The 24,418-nt window shown below is 39.0% G+C and overlaps 2 protein-coding genes across 2 annotated transcripts in view; one reads left to right on the forward strand and one right to left on the reverse strand.

Annotated features, from left to right (window-relative positions):
* Positions 1–13,204, forward strand: part of LOC106808358 (dynein heavy chain 7, axonemal-like) — a 48,303-nt gene extending 35,099 nt beyond the window's left edge. Inside the window, exons 60-78 of the mRNA XM_014811050.1 lie at positions 39–172; positions 368–500; positions 730–877; positions 1,324–1,454; positions 2,063–2,308; positions 2,739–2,831; positions 3,199–3,375; positions 3,547–3,708; positions 4,036–4,236; positions 4,421–4,582; positions 4,784–4,966; positions 5,459–5,596; positions 5,849–5,872; positions 8,044–8,125; positions 8,360–8,508; positions 8,938–9,090; positions 9,417–9,594; positions 11,135–11,238; positions 12,526–13,204. Of these exons, the coding sequence (XP_014666536.1) occupies positions 39–172; positions 368–500; positions 730–877; positions 1,324–1,454; positions 2,063–2,308; positions 2,739–2,831; positions 3,199–3,375; positions 3,547–3,708; positions 4,036–4,236; positions 4,421–4,582; positions 4,784–4,966; positions 5,459–5,596; positions 5,849–5,872; positions 8,044–8,125; positions 8,360–8,508; positions 8,938–9,090; positions 9,417–9,594; positions 11,135–11,238; positions 12,526–12,732 (2,805 nt within the window). The 3' untranslated portion in view covers positions 12,733–13,204. The remainder of the gene's footprint in view (positions 1–38; positions 173–367; positions 501–729; positions 878–1,323; positions 1,455–2,062; positions 2,309–2,738; positions 2,832–3,198; positions 3,376–3,546; positions 3,709–4,035; positions 4,237–4,420; positions 4,583–4,783; positions 4,967–5,458; positions 5,597–5,848; positions 5,873–8,043; positions 8,126–8,359; positions 8,509–8,937; positions 9,091–9,416; positions 9,595–11,134; positions 11,239–12,525) is intronic.
* LOC106808363 (cytochrome c oxidase-assembly factor COX23, mitochondrial-like) lies at positions 13,102–21,451 on the reverse strand. The gene is made up of 3 exons (XM_014811056.1): positions 21,269–21,451; positions 14,683–14,781; positions 13,102–13,650 (listed from the first exon to the last, which is right to left on the reverse strand). The coding sequence occupies exons 1-3, from the start codon at positions 21,443–21,445 to the stop codon at positions 13,534–13,536; spliced, it is 393 nt and encodes a 130-aa protein (XP_014666542.1). The 5' UTR covers positions 21,446–21,451; the 3' UTR covers positions 13,102–13,533.
* Between the last annotated feature and the right edge of the window lie 2,967 nt (positions 21,452–24,418).

Here is a 24,418-nt window from a genome sequence, read left to right on the forward strand (position 1 = left end):
TAATGGATGTACTTTATATTTCTATTCTCACTGGCTAGGTGACCTTGTTAAACTTCATGATCACTCCAGACGGACTTGGTGATCAGCTGTTAGGGATCGTGGTGGCCAGAGAGAGGCCTGAGTTAGAAGAAGAGAAAAGTGCACTTATTATACAGAGTGCTGATAATAAAAGGTAACTTAGTCATGTTAGTTGGCTGTAAACACCGTTATCTGGTAGACACTAATTGACTTAATATGCTTTTTCGTGTACCACTAAACTTGAAACATGGTGTATTTTGCAGTCAATTTTTTAAATGCAAAATTGCGTCAGGTAATATTTAAAAAAATAATTTACACCAACTATTTGTGGATTTTGAAATCCATAAAGGCAGTTGAAAGAGATCGAAGACAGGATTTTGGAGGTACTGTCATCCTCAGAAGGCAATATCCTTGAGGACGAAACTGCCATTAAAGTGTTGTCATCATCAAAGGTCCTTGCAAATGAGATATCGGAAAAGCAGGTATTTGCATTTGTACTTGTTAAATATTAAAATCGGTGTTAGGACAGTAGGATAAGAAAAAATGGTAGCATGAAAATTGCCATGCTAACATTGGGTGACTAACTTTTCTATTAAAATGGTATTTACCATATTATAAGTGCAATAGGAGTTTTCAATAGCTAATGCTTATATCTATAGTTTATGAATTTGTTTCAATATAAACTATACATGTTTTCATTCATTCCAATAGGCTATTGCAGAAGAGACAGAGAGGCTAATTGATCAGACTCGCATGGGCTACAAACCAATTGCTGTTCATTCCTCGATTCTGTTCTTCTCAATTGCTGATCTTGCAAACATTGAGCCCATGTATCAGTACTCACTACCATGGTTCATTGGTAAGTTTTTTTTACATGAGTATTTTTAGTGAGCTCGTCGTTACATTCTACACGTTTATTCACTATATCCATGGTGACATGTGTGGTTTTATTCATGTATTGGCACCAGGAGACTGCACATGCAGTACATAGCAAACCGTATGTATTAAATAGTATGTGGATAAATATGGTTGACACTAAATCAATCTTGCTTAACATTAGTCTATATTGATCTCTAAAAAAAGTGTGTATATATACTATATATTTAAAATTAGTTGTTTTTTGCAATAGTAATGTAATAGCAGGTTGCATGGGACTGGGATATTGTTCTATATTTATTTTCTGGGCTCTATTACTGTAACTGTACTTGTCTATGGAGCTTCAATATTAAAGTATAATGTGAGTTTCTGCTGCTGCAAATGTACAATTGAGCCTTTATTTCAAAACAATGAGTATGTGTGGTCTAGGACTCTTCATCATGTCCATTGACAACTCTGAGCGGAGTGATGATTTAGCAACAAGACTGGAGAATCTCAAGGATTATTTCACCTATTCCCTCTACTGCAATGTGTGCCGGTCATTGTTTGAGAAGGACAAGGTATTAAACTGTTCTAATTGGTTCAATATTATAGTTCCTAAATATAATACTTACAGTGTGAATTGGCAGTGTACGTGTCTTCTGACACGATGACAAGATACCTGTTAGAATATCTCTTGATGTTTAAAACATTATCAGTGTCTTTTAATGTAGTAACAGGCTATAGGTAGTGTCAATGAGACATTTCTAACTTCATTTATCTACATTGCTATTGTAGAACTGTGAACTAGCAGTGTAATGGTAATATATAATTATACACGTCCAAAACCCTTTACAAACATATTTGGATTTAATTTCTGGAGAGTTGAAGACCCTTTCGTGATTTTTCTCTGATTTTACCTTTTATCATGTTTATGCATGGTTATTGATGCACAGAGTTTTGGTACATGCATTATGTGTGCATAATGCATAGTAGACTGCTCTGCACTGACAGACGGGCAGGCAAACAAACACACACAAAAACAATGAAACATACACGCACATACATAAGTCAATGTATATACATTGTCATGGACATATCAATACCATATCTTGAATAGATATGTTTATGATACCATGTACCAATATCCTGTAAAGTATAACTATGACTATGTTGTTGTTGCACGCAGCTGCTGTTTTCCCTGCTCCTGTGCATTAACCTACTGACTGCAAGAGGGGAGGTGCACAATGATGAGTGGAAATTCCTGTTGACGGGTGGCGTAGGACTCGATAATCCACACTCAAACCCAGCTATCTGGCTTCCATCCAAGGCATGGGATGAGCTCTGTAGGCTGGATGAGCTGCCAGCATTTAACTCAATCAGGAAAACATTCATCCCGCTCAGGGAAGCCTGGAAATCCATCTACGATAGTGTGGTAGGTAACAATGTATGAATAAGACAAGTGTTTTCATTCACTCTGGATGTGTGTATGTGCATGAGTGTGAGTGCGTGCGTGTGTGTGTGTGTGTGTGTGTGTGTGTGTGTGTGTGTGTGTGTGTGTGTGTGTGTGTGTGTGTGTGTTTGAGAGCTATAGGAAGTTTTAAGCCAATGCTTGAAGCACGCATTTCAAATACATTGATTTCTCCCATTTGTGTTCTAATTATTAGCAAACGTTTCCCAGATAGAATGCAGCCATTGGGGTAATGGCTTATTTCAGCACATGCCAACGTTGGCCCAATGTTATATTTAGGTGTCTTTCGTTGGCCCAACAGCTTTTTGCTTAGGGTGTCAATGTTGGCCCAACCAATTCGCATTGATTTCTGTCCAAGCACGTTTTTTCATGCTGTGTCACTTGTATTTTTTAGGAGCCACAGTTTGAAGTCCTCCCTGGAGAATGGGATGACAAACTTGATATGTTCCAGAAACTTCTAGTGCTCAGGTGCATTAGACCTGACAAGGTAAGAATCATGCAGTTGATACGTCATCAAGGGCCATAATATTGTGCTATGTATGGAAAATATAACTTCATAAGATTGATCACATTTTAAGTGTGGCATAATTTAGTAAATAGTATGTCAAGTATGCATATATGCAACTATGACCCAACTTTGGGAGCCAGTTGACTCATGCCACAAGCCTCTGTAGTATATCCAGCAAGGGTACAGGGCAGGGAAGGCTATAACCCACATCTGGCTAGCTGTGCGTCTAATAACAGATATTGGCATAGACTGGAAACAGGTTATGATGTTATTAAGAAAACCTTGCTGGTGATGATGGTGGTTAAAATTCAAACGTGTGGCACTGATTTTGTTTGTCCATGTGCAGATAGTGCCAGCAGTGCAGGAATTTGTCAGTAACAGGCTTGGGAAGAGGTTTATTGAACCACCACCATTCGACCTTCCAAAGACCTTCCAGGACAGCCACTGCTGCACTGCTATCATCTTTGTACTGTCTCCTGGAGCAGATCCAACCGCATCACTTCTCAAATTTGCTGATGACATGGTAATATTCATAGGAAATGAATAGTGACAATGACTAAACATAGAAGTTGGTAGAAATAAGTTTACTTTTCATTTCAAAATCATGAAATGCAGACTCAGTCTGACTGCAAAAGTCTCTCATCATCCCTTTCTAGCTTCTCTATTCTCTAATTATCCACACTTTGCTGTATAGGGATTTGGAGGTGCAAAGCTCAACTCCTTGTCACTTGGTCAAGGTCAAGGACCAATTGCTATTAAACTGATTGAACAAGGTGTAAAGGATGGTTCATGGGTGGTTCTTCAAAACTGTCATCTGGCAGTGTCATGGATGTCAACACTGGAGAAGATCTGTGAGGTATTGTGGAGCTCTGATGTATTATAAGTAAACGTTAATTTTGTTGTTTAGCAAGTTTGTCTAAATTAATATTTTATCTAGACACTGGACATTTTATTACACCAACTATAGATACATTATATTATGCTATATATTATTTTGCCAGCAGTGTAATTAGCATTATATGTGTGTTATACATGTTATATTCTTAAAATAACTTCAACATAATTGACTGTTTAACACTGTTCTATTCAAAAATACATTTAATGCGTGAATGGCTGAATTTTTGGTACTCATACGGATTTTCCCCCTCTATATAACAATAAACTGATACGTTGTACCATCCAGGAACTCACCCCTGAGACAACTCATCCAGACTTCCGGCTCTGGCTCACAAGCTATCCATCTGAGAACTTCCCAGTGTCGGTGTTGCAGAATGGTGTGAAAATGACGAATGAACCTCCGAAAGGACTGAGAGCTAATGTTATCCGATCCTACCTTAGTGACCCAATATGCGAGGCCGAGTTCTTCCAGGGCTGTACAAAGCCTGTGAGAAATCTTCTGTTTCACTAGATAAGGATAATCACTTGTGATAAACTCGTAAAAAAACCTTTGTTCTTGCTCGTATTGATATATTTTATATCGTGTCTTACCTTACGTACGATAGTCACGTAGTGATAACAGATGCGTTCTTTAACATGTGAAGACCTTGTCTTCTTTTCTTCTTTTGCAGACAGCCTTTAAGCCTCTGCTGTATGGGCTGTGCTTCTTCCACGCATTAGTGCAGGAGCGAAGGAAGTTTGGTCCTATCGGCTGGAATATTCCCTATGAGTTTAACGAGACGGACCTGAGGATTAGTGCCCAGCAACTGCTCATGTTCCTTAATCAGTACGAGGTCGGTGTGCAGACTCTACTAGCCCCCCGTTGGGCATATTTACCAAAGAGATTCCTAATTTTCCTTGTCCTAGTCCACCTAATGTTCGAAAATTATGGATGTGAGACATATCTGAATGTCAACGGTTTTTAAGTAAAAATTTGCCCCTAAGCCCTCAGGAATATGTTTTGTCGTCACTAAGAACGTGCGTTCTGTGTGTAGGAGATACCGTACGATGCGATCCGCTACCTAACTGGCGAGTGTAACTATGGTGGCAGAGTCACCGATGACTGGGATCGACGTACGCTTATGACGCAGCTGAATCGCTTCTACTGCAATGGCATGCTCTCAACCAGCTACAATTTCGAACCAAGTGGAGTGTTTCACGCCCCACCAGATGGAGATGTAAGCTCGCATGTTGGTTCCCAGAAAAATCTCTGTATCTTCATTTACAAACTATGATTATTGTTGAATGCAAATAATGCTGAATGTTGTTTCTCCCGTGAAGATGATAAATGAGATGCCCCCTGTTTATTTATCCATCATAGTTAAGGGTTTACTTGAAGGGTAATGCAAATAACATGATGTCTGGTAGATCTGTGGGTTACACAGACTTATACAACATTATATAGCACTTAGCATAGTCATCACTATGGAAGTGGTGATCTAGCACCTGCAGATAGATCTTAGTGGAGCATTATAATGTACGAGCTGCCTCGGCGCCTCGCGATCCGGTGAGAAAATGCCCATGTATGGAACTATATGCTACTAATATTTGTGGCAACCATAATCAGATTATGGACATGAAGCTGAAAAATAATTTTACTTGATTGATTGTTTTCATTGTTATTGATGAAATCATGTCATTAATGTTTTGCTGTATTATTGTGTTATTAGTATGATAGCTACATCACGTACACACGCAGCCTCCCAATAGTCACTCCACCAGGTGTATTTGGCATGCATGCTAATGCTGACATCACTAAAGATCAGGCAGAAACAAAGCAGATGTTTGACAACATCATGCTGACTCAGGTAACGTACATACTTGTCATCATTCTTCTCTTCAGTAATTAATCTTTTATTTGAATAAATGCATCATGATTTGAGTAAATAACACATGCTAATAGTACTCTATAAACGCCTAACTTTGAGAATGTAGTGTAATTCAAGAATTATATGTTACTAATTGCTAAATAAATTAAAGAAAGAGTATTGTTGTTAAAGGCTAGCATATATTTAGTTAATGAACTTAATTCACTAATGACTTTTTAATATGCTGTGCAGATCAAGGTGGCAGATGGATATCGGGTATGACAGCTCAACTGTGTCTTAATGTGAAGTGTTTCCTTGTCTTCTAGCTGCCTCTGTATATGCTATTAGATGTTTTCTAATGCATTTCCTATACATTACTATTGTGTAGAACCCATTCCACTGCATCTTATATTAGTGGAGATCTTGTGCCTTTGTAGGCAAAGTGTATGCTTGATTAGTGTTCGTCTTCGTTGGTATCTATACCGTGTTGATTATGGTTCTGTGCTTTGGTAGTTGATCCTCTTCATGATCATTCTAAGTGGGACATGAAGCTGTAGGGCTTTAGTTGCCTGTTTGTTTGCTCACATGCACACGCACACGCACACACAATCCTCAATTGTCTGCCGGGGGACAATGTGGCCAATTAAATGTGTATAAGCAATGTGGTGGCACTTTTGCTTGGTTTCAGAAGAGTTTATGACTGGAATCAACAGGTTACTTGGAAGATAGTAACATTCTTTTCACTAAATTTGTTATTGTATAATAATGTTACATGCGCGAAGGTAAACGATTGGTTGCGTAGCCGTTTGCTGAGACAATTGGCCAAGATTTCACACATGCTCTATGTATCCGTGTAAAATTATCGATTTTAATGCATGAATAGGTTTCAAAACAAAAACCTGTGTGGTAATCCTGTATCAGTCAATACATCTCAACGAAGAGGCACCATCAACAAAGGAGATCAATGACAGCATGGGAAACCATTTCATATCGAATTTGAAAAAATACAGTTCATGAGCATTAGTTTGCATTAGCACAATGAGTGATCATACCTAGCTACTATATCTAAATATCAAACTTAACGTAGGTACACGAGGTGATTATGTAATTTTGGAACCATAACTTGTAGATGAACTACCCAGTATACTTTTTACACTGGTATAAACGGTACCTGTGTAACACTCTGACTCACTCTGTTTACACACTTGGTTCAATTTGCTGTAGATCTACTGTCATTTGCTTTGTTTGTCTGTGTGCTTGGTGTCTTTTTGCATGTTTCATTTACTCCCAAACTTTCCTTCATTACCTAAAATTTCCCCTGTGTATATAGTTTAATGTAGATAAATGGAAAATTATGTATGTTATTTTATTTTAACTATTAGAGTGTTAGCTCCTAATAAGATTTGACAGATAATACACAGATTCACAAATAGTAGGGATATAAAACAAATTTATTATTGATAAGTATATTGTGCAGCTGTCGCGTCTGTTTTCGCATTATTGTATCCCCCGCGACGAAGTCGGCGGGGATACTATGGTTTCATGTCTGTCCAGCCGCCGCCGCTCGCCGCCGCCGCAGACACTTTCCCTTCCGCTCTATAACTCTACCCTTGATTGACCTAGCATGACCAAACTCGGTATACTTACACATCTTGGGGAGAAGGTGCGCAGCGTACCAAAACCAGGTCACTACGACCTTTATTTGACCTTGACATTGATCTTGATCATATTTCCCTTCTGCTCTATAACTCGGCCCCTAATTGACCTAGCGCTACCAAACTTGGTATACTTACACATCTTGGGGAGAAGGTGTGTCGCGTACCAAAACCAGAGCACTACGACCTTTATTTGACCTTGACATTGATCTTGATCATATTTCCCTTCCACTATAACTCGGCCCCTAATTGACCTAGCGCTACCAAACTTGGTATACTTACACATCTTGGGGAGGTGTGTCGCGTACCAACACCAGGTCACTGTGACCTTTATTTGACCTTGACATTGACCTTGATCATATTTCCCTTCCGCTCTATAACTTGGCCCCTAATTGACCTAGCGCTACCAAACTTGGTATACTTACACATCTTGGGGAGAACGTGTGTCGCGTACCAAAACCAGGTCACTACGACCTTCACCTTGATCATATTTCCGTTCCGCTCTATAACTCGGCCCCTAATTGACCTAGCGCTACCAAACTTGGTATACTTACACATCTTGGAAAGAAGGTGTGCGCCTAGGCAACCAATTTTAACATACTTTGCACATCTCAGGCAGATGAGTTGTGTAACAAACCTTTGTCTTTGTGACTTATTTAACTTTACCTACCTTCTACGTCCTTACAGAGTTTCATTCATACTAGATCACGGGGGATACATGTAGTTGGCGACAACTGCCCTTTCTAGTTTATTATGGGCTTTATTTTATCAATTCTTTCACAAATACTTCAGGCAAAAGCATCTTCAGCAGGAGGAAAATCCAGTGATCAGGTTGTCTCTGAAGTGGCAACCGACATTTTAGCAAAATTACCACGTAAGTTATATTATACATAGTAGTAATTGATTTATTATATCTGATCTAGATAAGGATGGCAGCAGGAGTGGTGGTTGTATACTAACACATTGTCACAAGCAGCAGTAGCCTGAGTGTGTTGATTATGACATTTTGGAGCTGAGACACAAACGAATTCATAATCCTAGTGTCTAGGTATTGTGTAGTTATACATGCATTTGGTATAGTGATAACCTATTCCAATGTGCTTTGCAGCGAATTTCGACACTGACTCAGTGCTCCGCAAATATCCAACACAATACACACAGAGTATGAACACCGTGCTCGTGCAGGAGATGGGAAGGTTTAACAAGCTCCTCTCCACTGTACGCTCAAGTCTCATCAACATACAAAAGGCCATTAAGGTATGCCGATGTGATGCTTAATCTAAAGTCCAGTCTAGAATATAAATGGCTGTGACAGGGAGAGTAATCATAGAAACTACTATATCAGTATATGGCATTCAATTCTGTCCTTTGAATTATATCTGTTTTAGGAAATACTAAAGTATATCTATTTATTTAGGACAATCAAACTCTTAATTTCTATTGTATTTGTTAACGTTTTTCTAACGTGTATTGTTCTTATAGAATTTTCTAGTATCCAGTGTACAGACTTCACTGTCAGGGTTGTCACTTTTAGTTTTCTAAGCATCAAATAGATTGTATTTTCTGTATTCCGGACACTGTCTTCGGTGCGTTTTGTACACAGTAAAATAAGGTGATATGCTCAACAGTACACATTCTCACATACATGGCAATTACTAAGTGACACCTAATTTTGTGGCACTGCAGGGTCTTGTTGTGATGTCATCAGAGCTAGAAGAAGTGTTTGTGAGTATTCTTAAGGGCAAAGTGCCAGGCATGTGGATGAAAAAGAGTTACCCATCATTGAAACCCCTTGGAAGCTATGTCAGTGATTTTCTGGCTCGTCTGAAGTTCCTCCAGGTATCAGCATAGATACTTAAATATAGTGAGAATATCGTCAAAAGCAGTTTTCGCTCTTTCATGCTGTGGCCATCCTCTAACAGCATAATTAATGATTTAGCAAATAGAAACTGCATACATCATACTCTGAGTATATCAAAACCTAATAATGTGTGCCTAATCATGTAACCTAATTTGTGCTAAACCAGCATTGTATTTGTAGAAAGAATGTTTATTATCATTTCTTGCACTTACTGGGCACCAAGATATTTCTAATTCATCGTGGTAGCTATAACTTTTATGTTTGTGTAAAATAATAATTTATCTTGATTTATTCTTTACTCTAGGACTGGTGTGATGATGGACCTCCCAGTGTGTTCTGGTTGTCTGGCTTCTATTTCACCCAAGCCTTCCTCACCGGAGCTCAACAGAACTACGCAAGGAAGTACACCATTCCCATTGACCTGCTGGCATTTGACTACGAAATTCTGGAGGACCGGGAGTACACGAATGCACCGGAGGATGGTAATAATTAAAAATACAGTGTCTCTCTTCTACCTGCAATTTCTGCTCTTCTTCATGCTATTTCAAAATAATATATACCTACCAAAGCAAAATGTACATAAGTTGGTGATATGTGTAAACAATGGACACGTGTAAGGCATGTATAGACATATTGAGAAGCACATTCATATATGGTGTCATGGCAGCGCATATACATCTCGATTAAAAAAAACCTGCAATAGGAGTAACGACTGTATGCAATTTGAAACATGTGGGTCAAACGGTTCTTGAGTTATTGTTGACCATAGGCAGACACTGAAATGCATAGTGAATTGCTAAAATCGACCTAATTTGCATAATTAAAAAAAAATAAAAACCCGTGTGATATGTTTTGAGGCCAGTCCTTATTCATTCACATACCAGAAATGAGCTAAATCAGTTGATCCTGAACTGACTTATGGCCATTTCCATTTTTGCCAAAAAGTGGATGTGGCTCGAAAGTAGGTCGACTGGCGTGCTCCAAAATAGGACGTTCAAACCTCTCCCATAGGAGTAACAACTATATGCAATTTGAAACATGTGGGTCAAATGGTTCTTGAGTTATCGTTGACCGTAGCCAAATGTTGACGGACGGATGAACGGACGGACGGACGTAGGACGACACCCCATGGCAATAGCTCATCTTGACGATGTCAAGGCGAGCTAAGTGAGCTCAGGGAAGTTAGCTCCCAGTTCCTTATTCGAATAAGGAACTAGTAACTAGGCAAAGCAGTTATAAGCAGTTACCAGTTCCAGGTTCGAATGCATACATTTGAACTTATTCAGTTACCAGCTTCGAAACTAAGTTACTTATTCGGCTAATGGCCGTTAAATTGATCTATTTGGCCCTTTACAAGGTCCTAAAAGTCATTCAGAACCAAAATTGACCCTTTGTCGGCCCAGTTACAGTTCGCCCTTGACCCAGCTACTTATTCAGTTAGCATAGTTCGAAACCTAGTTACGTATTCGCCTATGCCGTTAAATGATCTTATTTTGGCCTTTACAAGGGTCCTAAAAGTCATTCAGAGCAAATTAACCTTGTCGCCCAGTTACCAGTTCGCCACACAGCTACTTATTCAGTTACCAGTTCGAAACCTAGTTACTTATTCGCCTATAGGCCTTTAAATGATCTTATTTGGCCCTTTACAAGGTCCTAAAAGTCATTCAGAGCCCAAATTAACCCTTTGACGCCCAGTTACCAGTTCGCCAGTTTAGTTTACCAGCTGGGTATCGAATTGGTAACTGATTAAATAAATGTGTGCCAAAGGGTTAATTTGGCCGAATAAGGCTAATAGTAATTTTGCCTAGTTACCAGTTCCCAATTCAATGTTGCATTTCGAACTGGGAACTGGTAACTGCTTTGCCTAGTTACTAGTTCCTTATTCGAATAAGAAACTGGGAACTGGGAACTGGGAGCTAAGTTCCCTGACCCCTAAAAATGCAGGTATATATTATTTTCTATGCAAAAGTATCATATTACTTTCAAATGTTATAGCAACGTCCCTTTTTAATTTTTTTGTAGGCGTCTACATTAAGGGATTGTTTGTTGATGGAGCCAGGTGGGACCGCAAGGCTGGGCATCTTGCTGAATCTATGCCAAAGGTTCTTTATGATCCCATGCCAGTGGTGAGTTTACCGATGTATATATTTTATTCAAAAACATTCATATTGTAAGTTCATAAATAGTTTCATTCAATCTCTCATATACATAACAGGAGCTGACAACATATTAAACTGCTAACATGTTTTAAGGTGCTAATCTAGTAAGCTAGTTTCATGTATCCATTTCAAACAGTGAAACACTTAGTTGCCTGTCATGCAGTCTATGTATCTTTCTATATATGTGACCCGCTCCAGCAAAACCAGGATTAAGTAGGAAATTCTACAAATTGAGTTATGTGCATATCTGAATTGATCATTTAATTACCTTTAAAATGATATATAATATTGGGCTATATCTAAAGAATTGACCGATCTACAGCAATTTGAAGATCGAAACCCGACTTATTCCGGAATATGCAGCTTTTGAGATAAAGCGTTCCGAGTAAGGGGCCCAGTCGGGGATGAGCGGTCAGGGGCCCTTCAAAATATTTTTTTTTTTTTTAATTAAAAATTACCATAATAATCTAGAGATATCTGAACCTATATATCCGGATTAAATATGCACTTAGGAACTTTTTCTTTTTTTAATCTCATTTTTGTCCAGGTAGGCCATTTTCAGCATTGACATGTGTGCGTGCTCATTACTCAAAACAATGACTTGCGACTTAGTCCGTATTATGCTGGAGCGGGTCACATATTATAAGTGAATGTCTTTACAAAAAGTAGATTCTTGTAGTGGCTCATACAAACTTAAAATTTGCTTAATTTTTATATATAAACTCATCTGACCTCTTCAGATACAGCCATGAAAATCACATTTTGGTCAACCCTAACCCTAACCCTTCCGTCTAACAGTCACCAAAACCCTAATGACTTTGTGTACACTGCTCGTTTTGTGTATAAAATGGCAAGTGAATAAGACAATCAAGGTCAAGGCTTAAGGTGCAAATAAAATTCCCCTCTTATAGGACAGGTCGTGCAGCCTGCACTACAGCAAACCTCAAAGTGGCTTCATCTATCTACAGTTCCTATTCATGATTAAGAGTCCTGGGGAGGAAAGCTGTCCTTTGTGCAAAACTAAACCAGGATTGGCTCAAAGAGGGCAATTCCAAATATGTTTTTACAATTTGGCCCCCAAACACATTTTTTTGAATTAATATTGACCTAGCCTTTGCATAGGTATCTTGAAAGGGCAATGAAATGTACTACTAGTACATCTATTTAGCTTCGTTCACCACAGATTTAGCACTGTAATATCTATTTTCAAGGCAACTATAAAGTCATGCATCTCCTCATATGTGACTTTAACAGATGTGGCTCAAGCCAATAAAACGAAGCGATATTGTTGATCGACCCAGCTACCTAGTACCTGTGTATAAGACAAGTGAGCGCAGAGGCACACTTTCAACCACAGGCCATTCTACCAACTTTGTCATCTCCATGAGGATTCCCTCCAACATGCCTGAAGCACACTGGGTCTGCCGTGGAGTTGCTCTGCTTTGCCAGCTAGACAACTAAAATATGTACATTACAGCAGCAGTAATGTACATAAGGTTTAGCTTCTATGTAATCAGTCAGATAAGAATCATCAGATGTGGTGTACAAACTAGGGCACTCACTGATCATAGGGGATGATCCTTCTATGAATCTGCTGGAATTTAATTACAAGTGGTTTTCAGTATAACAAGCTTTAAAGTCTGGTCTTTATAAAATAATATAAGGAGTGAATAAAAACAAATTCAACAACAAAAAATGTTTTTATTCACTCCTAATAATAGTTTTTGTTACTACAAATAAATTTATTTGTGTATAATATCATTTAAAACTACCATAATTCAAGAAATAAAACCGTGTTACACAAGAAAAGATAACAGTAAGCTGTCAAAATATCTAATCGTCATTAGTATATATTAGCCGAAATTGGTATTATTTTATAAGTGTTGTCGTATTACCAAATATGAATAAATAATATATGACAAGTAAGTACAAATGTCTTATGAGTACCATGTTTCATTCCAAAGTGTGAATGTATATTTATAATTGCGTATTTCAATGGATATAACGATTTTTGTCAGTTTATGTACCAAGCAAAACATTTAAAACATCTCATTTTCCTCACATTCGTTAGAAAGTATTTATATGTTATTTATATTACATACACTTCTGATTCACCTAGGTGAATTCTAGGTATGCTTAATGATATCATTGATATTTTGTTTCACATCAAATGAAAATAATTAGGCTATATACAGTAAGTAAGTAGCAAAGGCAATAAGCAGTAAAGTAGTACCTTTACAGTAATAATTGTAGTCACGAAGGTTATCTATAGCCTAAACCTTGCTTGCTCATGTATTCAGCTTTGATTTGTTCCCGATCTTCTGGTAAAGGAAGGTTTGGCTGAATTCCTTTCCTCTTTCTATCAATTCTGACACTGTTCTGGAGGACAAAAAAAACAATCAAGGTAAATTGAGTTAACATATAACTTTGGTATTTTTTTTTAGCCTAGATACATCAATGTCACTTGATCCCTAATGATACATTGAATGATAAATAAAGAAAGACTGATAATCTTAGTTTGTATGTACTGCACACAAATGTTTTTTTTATCACAAGATGAACTGTCACGAAAACTAACATATTTGATCTAAATGACAATTGGTGCAAATAAAGCTGGGTTTACACTCGCAAATTCGACGAGTTGATGAGTTTTTTAACGTTCTATCGGAGTGGCTGAGTGGCAAAAACTTGATCAACATGCTGACCGAAAGTTGAAAGAAATGGAACCTGTTCTAATCCCTAGTTGAGAGATTAGAACAGGTTCCATTTTTTTCATAACAACTAGTAGTTGTTATCAGCTTGTTGAGCGCTCAAATTTTACACTGCCGACTTTCGGTCACTTAGTTGGAAACGGAAAGTTACCTATACATCAGTGTCACCTGATTCCTTATGGTACATTGAACGATCAATAAAAAAAGACTCGTCATCTTTAGTTTGTATGTACTGCACACGAATGTTTTTTATCGCAAGATGAACTGTCAGGAATATCTAGCACATTTGATCTAAACGACAACTGGTGCAAATAAAGCTGGGATTACTTTATGGAGAATTCGACGAGTTGACACTGCCGACTTTCGGTTGCTTAGTTGAAAAGTTTACGAGCTCATCAACTCTTCAGCAAAAAGTTGATAGTGTAAACCCAGCTTAACACGTTGTTTTTTGTTACTGTACGAACAATTTTCTGGCAGATACAAAGATTTAGCAGAAATGGACTTTTATGTAATATATAAACTTTAAAATAATGAAATTCTCTCACTATTTCTGCTAACATTTATATATTCAAAAGGCATAATATTACTTGCATTTAAACAAGAATTGACCTATCCACCTAGCATGATTGACAGCCAACGCTTGCCAACCACTGGTGTAACGGAATGTTCTAAACATAGGATTAACTAAACATTTGCTCACCCAAAATGCCTTGCAGTTGTTATAGTTTACGAAATAGTTGTTACATGCTTCCTGGTCAAAGTTTTTGTTGTTTAGGCACTTGTAAGTCAATTTTTGCTCCTGTAACATAGATTTAACAATCTTTCACAATTTTTCTGGATAGCATGCAGCCACAGACTACCCTAGCAAGGTTGTGCAGTTGCACTTAAATTTATATGCAACACGCAAGTTTTTTATAAAAACTTTTCAATAAATAAAAACTACAATACTATAAAAATTTATCTCCTCCAAGTCATGATGGGGAAACATCCGAACAGATGTCGCTCAAGGTTTCTTTTAGTTTATTGTATCCCCCGCGACGAAGTCGGGGGGGATGCTATGGTTTCATGTCTGTCTAGTCACCGCCGCCGCAGACACTCCCTTCCGCTCTATAATAACTCGACCCTTAATTGACCTAGCTCGGCCAAACTTGGTATACTTGTGTGCATCTTGGGGAGAAGGTGTGTTAGCGTACCAAAACCAGGTCACTGCGACCTTTATTTGACCTTGGCCTTGACCTTGATCATATTTCCCTTCTGCTCTGTAACTCGGCCCCTACTTGACCTAGCGCAACCAGACTTTGTATACTTACACGTCTGAGAGAGAAAGTGCGCATTGGCACCTCTCTTTGACCTCTAAGGTGCGTTCACACGAACGTTTTTAGCCCGAGCCCAATTAGGCCCGCGCCAAATTTGGCTCGAGCCGAGCGTTCACACGTACGGTTTTTCAGGCCGTGCTAATGTGGCACGAGCCAATTTGGTCCCATCGAAAACGCCGGACCAGGCCCGAGCCAAATTTTAGCACCAGAAACAGAAACAGAAACACCAGCTAAATCGGTTGAGCGGTAGATGCCGCGAGTGTCGAACGTGTACTTCGACGAAATAAAGTCCAAAACGGTATAAAAATTCGAAAAATTTGATCAGGACGCACGTTTTCAAGATTGATAATGGAACTCGGAACGGAAGTAAACACTCTGAATCGTACACAACGCCATCTCGCGACATACTGCCAAAGTATCTGTGAGATATTTGTGCAATAAAATTTATTTGAATTGACAGACAGTATTCACTTGCGTACGTGTGAACGCTCCGACTCAAACCGGCCCGAGCCAAATTTGGCCCGAGCCAAACCATGACCGTGTGAACGCGGTATTACTCTGGACTTTGAAGATAATCTCTCCGACTTTTCGTTTAACCCTATCAACATGCGTCCATACGGAGATATTTCATTCATACTAGATCGCGGGGGATAGTTGGCGACAACTGCCATTTCTAGTTTTAAGTTGAAATGTACATATAGTAGGTTTTTACAAGTTTTATAAACATGGTAGACGAGTTATAAACCACATAATATACGAAATTATCTAAATTTGATATTGGTCTGTTACTTCACACACCTTGCTGCAATGTATCACATATCTTGTAGTTGTAGCATCGAAAGATTAAACCATAACCCAAAGGCAGGATAATTGCACAAAAACACTGCACTGTTACTTGGGAGCTGAGAACTCATAATGGTAGGATTGCAGGAGCAACGTTGTCATAACCAATGGCCCTAATATAACTTTAGCATGTTGCCTCTTACGAGAATTGTTTGTGAAGCACTATGAAGTTTATTGCTATTTATAAAACACTAAAACAAAAATTGTGTTTGCTAAAACTCTTCACTGCAATTTGCATAACTGGAGCTTGTTGTGTTGTGCTGAAATGTGTTTGCCTGATTATACAGGGATGGGAATCTTCCGCGGATCTGTGGGAATCCGCGGATTTCACAGTCCCAGGGTCGATTTTGTGAATCGTCTAAATCCGTTGAGAGAAAATTTTAGGGGGTTAGAATCGATCGATCGTGTACATCAAAGGTCGCCGCGTCACGCGTGACCTTGAGGCTCCCTTTTATGAAGTACGAACTGTTTCACTTCTCGCCAACGAAGTTCTGTTTATAATACCACCATAAAAGGTGGTGTGCGAGCTGCTTTTTTCGGTGACCTTTGAAACGATAAAAAATTAATGTTGGCGCGATCGCGCCTAGCTCCTAGGGTTGTAGGAATATTATATCGTGTGCGCAAGGGAGGATTTTTGGGCAACCTTGGCGTAGCAAATAAAGCGTTTCCTTTCGCTGATGTCTGATCACTGTGGGCTCACAGACTTGCCTTGGCAGCAGGAAAGCCGCTAAAGGTGTTCAATATGATAAAATATCTACTGTATTGACAGAAAAAATTTGAAACTGCCTGGACAATAAACATCTTATATTATATAAAGGTTAGCCTTGGGACAGTGTGGAAGTGTACATTAAAAAATTTTGTTTGCAGAATGTAAGTAAATTTTGTATTGATTATATAATTCTGGTGTTATGATAATGACAGTGCAAGATATACAGGGATGAGATTAGATAATTTAATTTTCAGCTGACATTTTAATTAGCAAACAGAGGAGGCGAGCAATGCGAGGACCGTAGGTCATTCTTTTTAAAGAATGGTGCAATTTGGTGGCATTCTAAGCTATTCTGAACAAATTATAGGAGACTCTTGAATCACTTTTCAAGTTGTCAAAAGGAACAACACGAACTTAATCAAATTGTGGGGGGGGGCTGAAAATAGGGCAAGTTTTGTTATTAAATGTCTAGACATAATATATTTTATGTTCCCCACCGCGTCCTGCACTGTTTTACTCAGACATAAGCTGCCTTGCTGCGACCAGATTTGAATGAAAAAAACACAATGCGAATGGAACAATCAGTGCATAGTCATGCACAGAACATGCACGCAGCAACATGTAGAACCGGCCCCCAGGCCGCGAAATTTTTTTTCCCAAACGGTATAACTAGCGAGAATTTTAGCGCCTTCTGATTGGCTGCTCGATTTGCTTTGCCTTTGACAAGAGAACAAACGCCCATGTGGTAACATAGCGAAGAATTGCAATTATTTTGCATAATAACCCTAACCCTAACCTAACCGCTAACCCTAACCCTAACCCTAACCCTAATCCTAACCCTAACCCTAACGCTAACCCTAATTTAATTAATTAACACTAATAAATGATAATGAAATTATTAAAAAAAAAATTTTCATTCAAATATTTAATTGTTGTAAATCAATCATGCAAATATTCCGTTAATTAGAAAACAATAGTTAAATGGATAAAGATAGAAAATACAAAACAAAAAAATAATTAAAAACCAAACCGGATTCGAACCAACGACCTTTCAGAAGTAACGACGGTGGCCAATCCACCACGCCACAGCAGGATATATAAGAAACAGTACATGACATATGCTAAATAAGCAAAGCAGCCTGTTTGAACAATCAGGAGGCAGGATGAACCAATCAGAACCAATCAGAAGGCGCTAAATTCTTCGCCTATGTTATACGTTTGGGACAAAAAATTTCGCCCCCAGGCCAGGCATCGTCGTTACGTGATCAGCTACCTCAAATGTTTGCCCCTCTACTGCAGCCTGTGACGAGGATTTCCTTTTCTGGTACGCAAAAACAGATACACTGTATACTTCGCTGTCAGCCTACTGTCTACACTCTACAGTCTACAGTCAGTGGCTGTTGAGGGTATATAATTTAAATTGTTACATTGTTACCCCTTCCCAATTTTCTCACGAATTTAGACCGTTTCACAAATCGACCCCTGGGACTGTCAAATCCGCGGATTTCCGCGGATCCGCGGAAGAATCTCATCCCTGGATATACTCCCTGCAGTGTACTGTAATATGTTCTGTAACAATTCTGTTCTGTATGTGTCTCCTAATGCAATTTATGCCTTGTAAGTTGTGAAAATTCAAAAACTTCCTGAACCCCCTGACCAGGCTTGCGCCTGGACCTGACCGCCCCCCCCCCCCGCGCTGGACCCCGGCTATTTTCAGCTGAAAACACAAATTGTCATTCATCCCTGATTATATTTAGTGCTCAGTGACACTGACAGCAAAGACCATAAACAATAAGACGAGACACGCGCTATGCTACTCCCATGTTATGTTCCATGTTAAACGAGTCTACTTTCTTAGCATTACATATACATGCATTACATTTAGCATTGACCTATGCAATCAGTTTATATTTGTGGCCTCGTGTGCTGCTGACTCTACATTGTAGATATAAGGACACATCTTGGTTGTAGTATGAACATCTTGTATGTTATCATGTCTCAGTGGCGACGTCTATAAGCTAAATTATACGCTAAGAAGTCATTATTTCATGTGCTTTGCATATTCCTGTATGAACATGCCATTGACTGTGTCATACGGCTGCCTATTTTAAAACTAATGCTCATAACATTTGCACAACATTTTTAAATAGAGTACACAACAATTCAGTGTCAACAGTGTTACTTTTAACGATTAAACATGGTAAATATCATCATGCTAATGATCTTTCCATGGATATTGCTGCTGGTGATCACAGAAACACCTCAAACCTCAAAAAGACAACTTCTTAGCTGCTACATGTTTAGAAGGCTCATGGCACGCATCACAGCTTTCAATGCCTCCCTCTCTGTTTGTTGGCGCTCATTACTACTACTAGTTGTAGCATATAGACTAATAGTAATACTAGTAATAGTCTATAATAATTTGTATCCCGCTTGACCAATATTTCTTTTCCTCAGTGCCTTGTCTTATTGTACTACCTTATTTGCTGTCAGTTACACTTATATTAGAATGCATCTGCACTGTGTGGGCAGTGTGTTGGTGGATGAGTATTTGAACTAGTAATAGTATAATCACATCTCTGGAATATCTCACATCCCTGGAATGCTGGGCGAAAACTGGGGGATGCAGTTCAATGCAAAGAAGTGTCATATCCTGAAGCACTAGAAACACGTCTCAGTATATGTACAGCCTCTGTGGGCGAATACTCAAGACCGTGAGACCAATCCATACCTAGGTGTTCAGTGGCCAATGACCTCAAACGGTACCACCACATCTCAAGCGCTACCAGGAAAGCATCGGAGGTGTCCACAGCAAACCAAGCGTATTGCATATCTCAGCCTATAGTGCGACCCATAATGGAGTATGGTGCAATAATATGGGACCCATACCAGCGACAGGACATAGATCGACTAGAAAAGATACAACACCGTGCAGCCGCTTCATCACAGGGACTACCACAGCAGAAACTCCAGGCTGTGTTACAGGCATGCTCTCGTCCCTACAGCTGCAAAGCCTCCAAAACCGCCGCCGTGATATGCGACTAACCTATCTCTACAGAATCATCGGAGGGTTGGTACCAGCAATGCCCCCGTCAGATTTTCTACAACCAGTTCAAACCAGTAATAGTGATAGAGTGGTACCACCACAGGCACTTGGAGTGCTTCAATAAAATATAATGCTAAATAAATACGAAATCTATTTACTACCAAAGTCTTAATGTTTCTCTACTCTCTTTCATCTATTATTGCCGACAATTTCCTGCAAATGCCGTCCAAATGCTCATCTGCAAAAACGCTGCTGCGCCATGGCTGCAGCTGCCACACTGACACATAAATATATAAGCAGGTAGGAAAGCGTGCTGCCAAAATTCGCTCGACGCTCGCTTGATTTCACACGAATACAAACACAAAATATTCACCATTCTACTCCATCTTTGTTTCTATTTGAAGAACAGTGTTTATTTGTTATAAAAACATACTGTCTGTGTTCGTAACCGAGCTGTGCACGCGAAATCACACAAAGCCTGACGAAATTCTCGCGTTCGCTCTCCCGTTGCGCAGTTTATGTAAATGGCTGCAAGTACAGGCTATAGTCTAGGCGGCGCACTGCATTTTGAGACTACCACGCTGCTCTTCCAACTCCCGTACGAGCCTGCGTCAAAGCCGCCAGTGGAGCGTTGCAAAAACGTTGCACGTTGCGGCGCAAAAATGAGGTCCACGAAGAGCGCTGGTGGTGTGTTTCCCGATTCTGACAGCCATTTACATAAACTGCGCAACGGGAGCAAACGCGAATTTTGTCAGGCTTTGTGTGATTTCGGCGTGACAGCTTTGATTGGCCTGTTGTGCAATCAATGTAAATGAAGCGCGGCCGCTCGGTATCTTAGACTGGGTGCGTCTAAAGATACGAGCGCCGCGCGCTGCATTTACACTGATGCACGCCGGGCCGTGAGTTATCTGTATAATATGTCAGTGACAGTGTGCAGCGGCAGCCAGCGTTTGTTGCAGATGAGCATTTTGGACGGCATTTGCAGGAAATTGTCGGCAATAATAGGTGAAAGAGAGTATAGAAACATTAAGACTTTGGTAGTAAATTATTACTAAAGTAAATAGATTTCGTATTTATTTAGCATTATATTTTATTAAAACGCTCCAAGACTGTGCCTGTGGGTACCACAGTAACTGCGGACAGTGCTGAGCAATTTACATCTATGCTCAGCCAACATCAATTTTAAAATAATTAGCCCTCTCTCCCGAGTCCGTTGCCTTGATGCCAAATTTGGATACTGCAACGTACTACTACTAGTAGTAGTAGTACTAGTAGTAGTAGTAGTACTACAAGTACTGAAGTAGCCTAGGCCCTACAGTACAGGCTACAAGCAGAAACAGAAATAATTAAATAATAATTATTAAATATTTACGAGGTAACATGGATTATTTAGCTCTCCTGATTGTTCTTTACATCTCCTAGCATTCCTCGTTATCTCGTTATTTTTCGTATGTTTGTTTTCTTCTACCATGGTATTAGTGATTAGAATGATTATAACGACTTTGTTTTGATTTTCTATGACAGCTTTGTAGGCGCTGACATCTTGCATGATGTCAGCGCCATCTACCAGTTGGTAGTTTTATGTTTCGGCAATACCAAATTAAAGATCCTACACATATATAATAGAATATATATATTAAACGTTCAACGCTCGTATGATATTTGGTTATGATATTTATTTATTTATCATCTAAACAGCTTTGCATAATTACAACGTATACCGGGTGTTGCGTACAGTTTGATTCGTGTCCCAGGTAAAAACAAGCCATTTCCCAGATCTCAGCCCTTTTAAATGTTTAAAATCCTAACATTGTATCTGGTATATCCGGGTTTCCGGATAAGTAAAATGGTCTAATCCCCTATACTGAAAATAATTACTGTTCCCCTTTGATATTTTTACCTTAAAATTATAGTATTGTAATACAACGTGATATAGTTCTAAAGTTCGCATCACAAAATGTTCTCACTAAAGCTCTACCCTTTAAATTGACACAGGTGGGGCGAGAGGTAGCAAGGTACAAAGTTCATTTGTAGAGAAATGGGGACTATATTGTGTACACGGGGAGCTAGGTCGTCATTCATGCACTCACTTGCGAATCCGGAGGGGCTATTTTAATTACTATGTTTCATATCAGGGCTAATATCTTATGTCGATAACATGTATACATATACATATTATCGGGAGCAAATTAAAAGAAACATTTGTTTTTAATCACTCTTGATATTGTGGACTATAGTGTTCATTTACATTGTTGGAACGAAACTAAAATCATAACCACTTCGTGCTAATATATATATATGTGCTCTAAAATCAACTATAGTCAACTGTCTGGAAGACGCTAAACGAGTGTGCCGTCTCGATTATGTGGTCACTACTTTGAATGCACCGTGTCAGCAAAACGTCATTTGTTTGGGCATAAATTTGCCACGCGCAAACACATATGTCGCATAGCGGCGGCAACACAAACATGTATGTATGTATGTATGTATGTATGTGTGTGCGTGTGTGTGTGCGTGCGTGCGTGCGTGGGTGCGTGCGTGCGTGCGTGTGTGCGTGCGTATGTGTGTATGTATGTATGTATGAACGGGAACCTTTAGATCGGTGTTTCCCTTTTTATTTTTGATAGTTTCCCACCGGGAGATTTTGTTCCGGAGCTTCCAGGCTGATTCTAAGTAATGTTTAACCTGCTCTACCCATATCTACCATCGGGAAGGGGGGCACCATATCTTTGTTAAAGTGGCATATACATGCAAATATACATTTTTATGACACACCAGCCTAATTAATATTTGCTCTCCCCTATAAATATATAATGTCTGCAAAATAATAATAACACTGACAGGTATTAAGTTACTAATGTGAAAGATTAATTGCACTTGAGATATTACTTATATCAATTGAACTACTCGTGCGTATACGTTAATTGTCTACTTTAGATGTATATCGATTAACCTACGAATTTTTCTTATTAGTTAATATGGGGTATACTTGAACAAATGATTTAGACTCTGCTGCAGTATAGAGGAATTCGGGATGTTTGTGTGCCTGTAAATTATAAAAATAAAACAGTGGGAATTAAAGTAATGAGGAGCCCAATTTTTCATTTGCTGTCGATGCCTCGATTACTTTAATTAAAACGAAAAGGTGCCAATTAAGTCTTCTAAACTAAAAAGCCTAGTCCCTAAAACGTGGGATATAATATAGAGTATATGCATACTATCTAACAGAAGCAACCAGATATTGCTAATATTATAGATTTAAGATAGAGCTAGGGCACATAGTATGGAATAGCTTTGTATGAAAAATCTTAATCCCATTGCCTTTCAAACAATTATGATGAGTTATCTTCCCAACAAACACATCACTGCAATTTGCATAACTGGAGCTTGTTGTGTTGTGCTGAAATGTGTTTGCCTGATTATATTTAGTGCTCAGTGACACTGACAGCAAAGACCATAAACAATAAGACGAGACACGCGCTATGCTACTCCCATGTTATGTTCCATGTTAAACGAGTCTACTTTCTTAGCATTCCATTATACATGCATTACATTATAGCATTGACCTATGCAATCAGTTTGTATTTGTGGCCTCGTGTGCTGCCGACTCTACATTGTAGATATAAGGACACATCTTGGTTGTAGCTATTGAACATCTTGTATGTTTCTATCATGTCTCAGTGGAGACGTCTATAAGCTAAATTATTACGCTAAGAAGTCATTATTTCATGTGCTTTGCATATTTCTGTATGAACATGCCATTGACTGTGTCATACGGCTGCCTATTTTAAAACTAATGCTCATAACATTTTGCACAACATTTTTAAATAGAGTACACAATTCAGTGTCAACATGGTTACTTTTAACGATTAAAACATGGTAAATATCATACATGCTAATGATCTTTCCATGGATATTGCTGCTGGTGATCACAGAACACCTCAAACCTCAAAAAGACAACTTCTTAGCTGCTACATGTTTAGAAGGCTCATGGCACGCATCACAGCTTTCAATGCCTCCCTCTCTGTTTGTTGGCGCTCATACTACTACTAGTTGTAGCATATAGACTAATAGAAATACTAGTAATAGTCTTACTCTATAATAATTTGTATCCCGCTTGACCAATATTTCTTTTTCTCAAGTGCCTTGTCTTATTGTACTACCTTATTTGCTGTCAGTTACACTTATATTTAGAATGCATCTGCACTGTGGTGAGGCAGTGTGTTGTGGATGAGTATTTGAACTAGTAATAGTATAATCACATCTCTGGAATATCTCACACCCCTGGAATGCTGGGCGAAAAACTGGGGGATGCAGTTCAATGCAAAGAAGTGTCATATCCTGAGCACTAGAAACACGTCTCAGTATATGTACAGCCTCTGTGGTGAAATACTCAAGACCGTGGAGACCAATCCATACCTAGGTGTTCAGCTGGCCAATGACCTCAAACGGTACCACCACATATGAATAACCAAGTTAATTTTTACTCAACCGTGCTGGTATGAAACGTACCGCTGACGTT

Source organism: Priapulus caudatus, unplaced genomic scaffold, assembly GCF_000485595.1.
Source record: "Priapulus caudatus unplaced genomic scaffold, Priapulus_caudatus-5.0.1 Scaffold270, whole genome shotgun sequence".
Classification (NCBI taxonomy): Eukaryota; Metazoa; Priapulida; class Priapulimorpha; order Priapulimorphida; family Priapulidae; genus Priapulus; species Priapulus caudatus.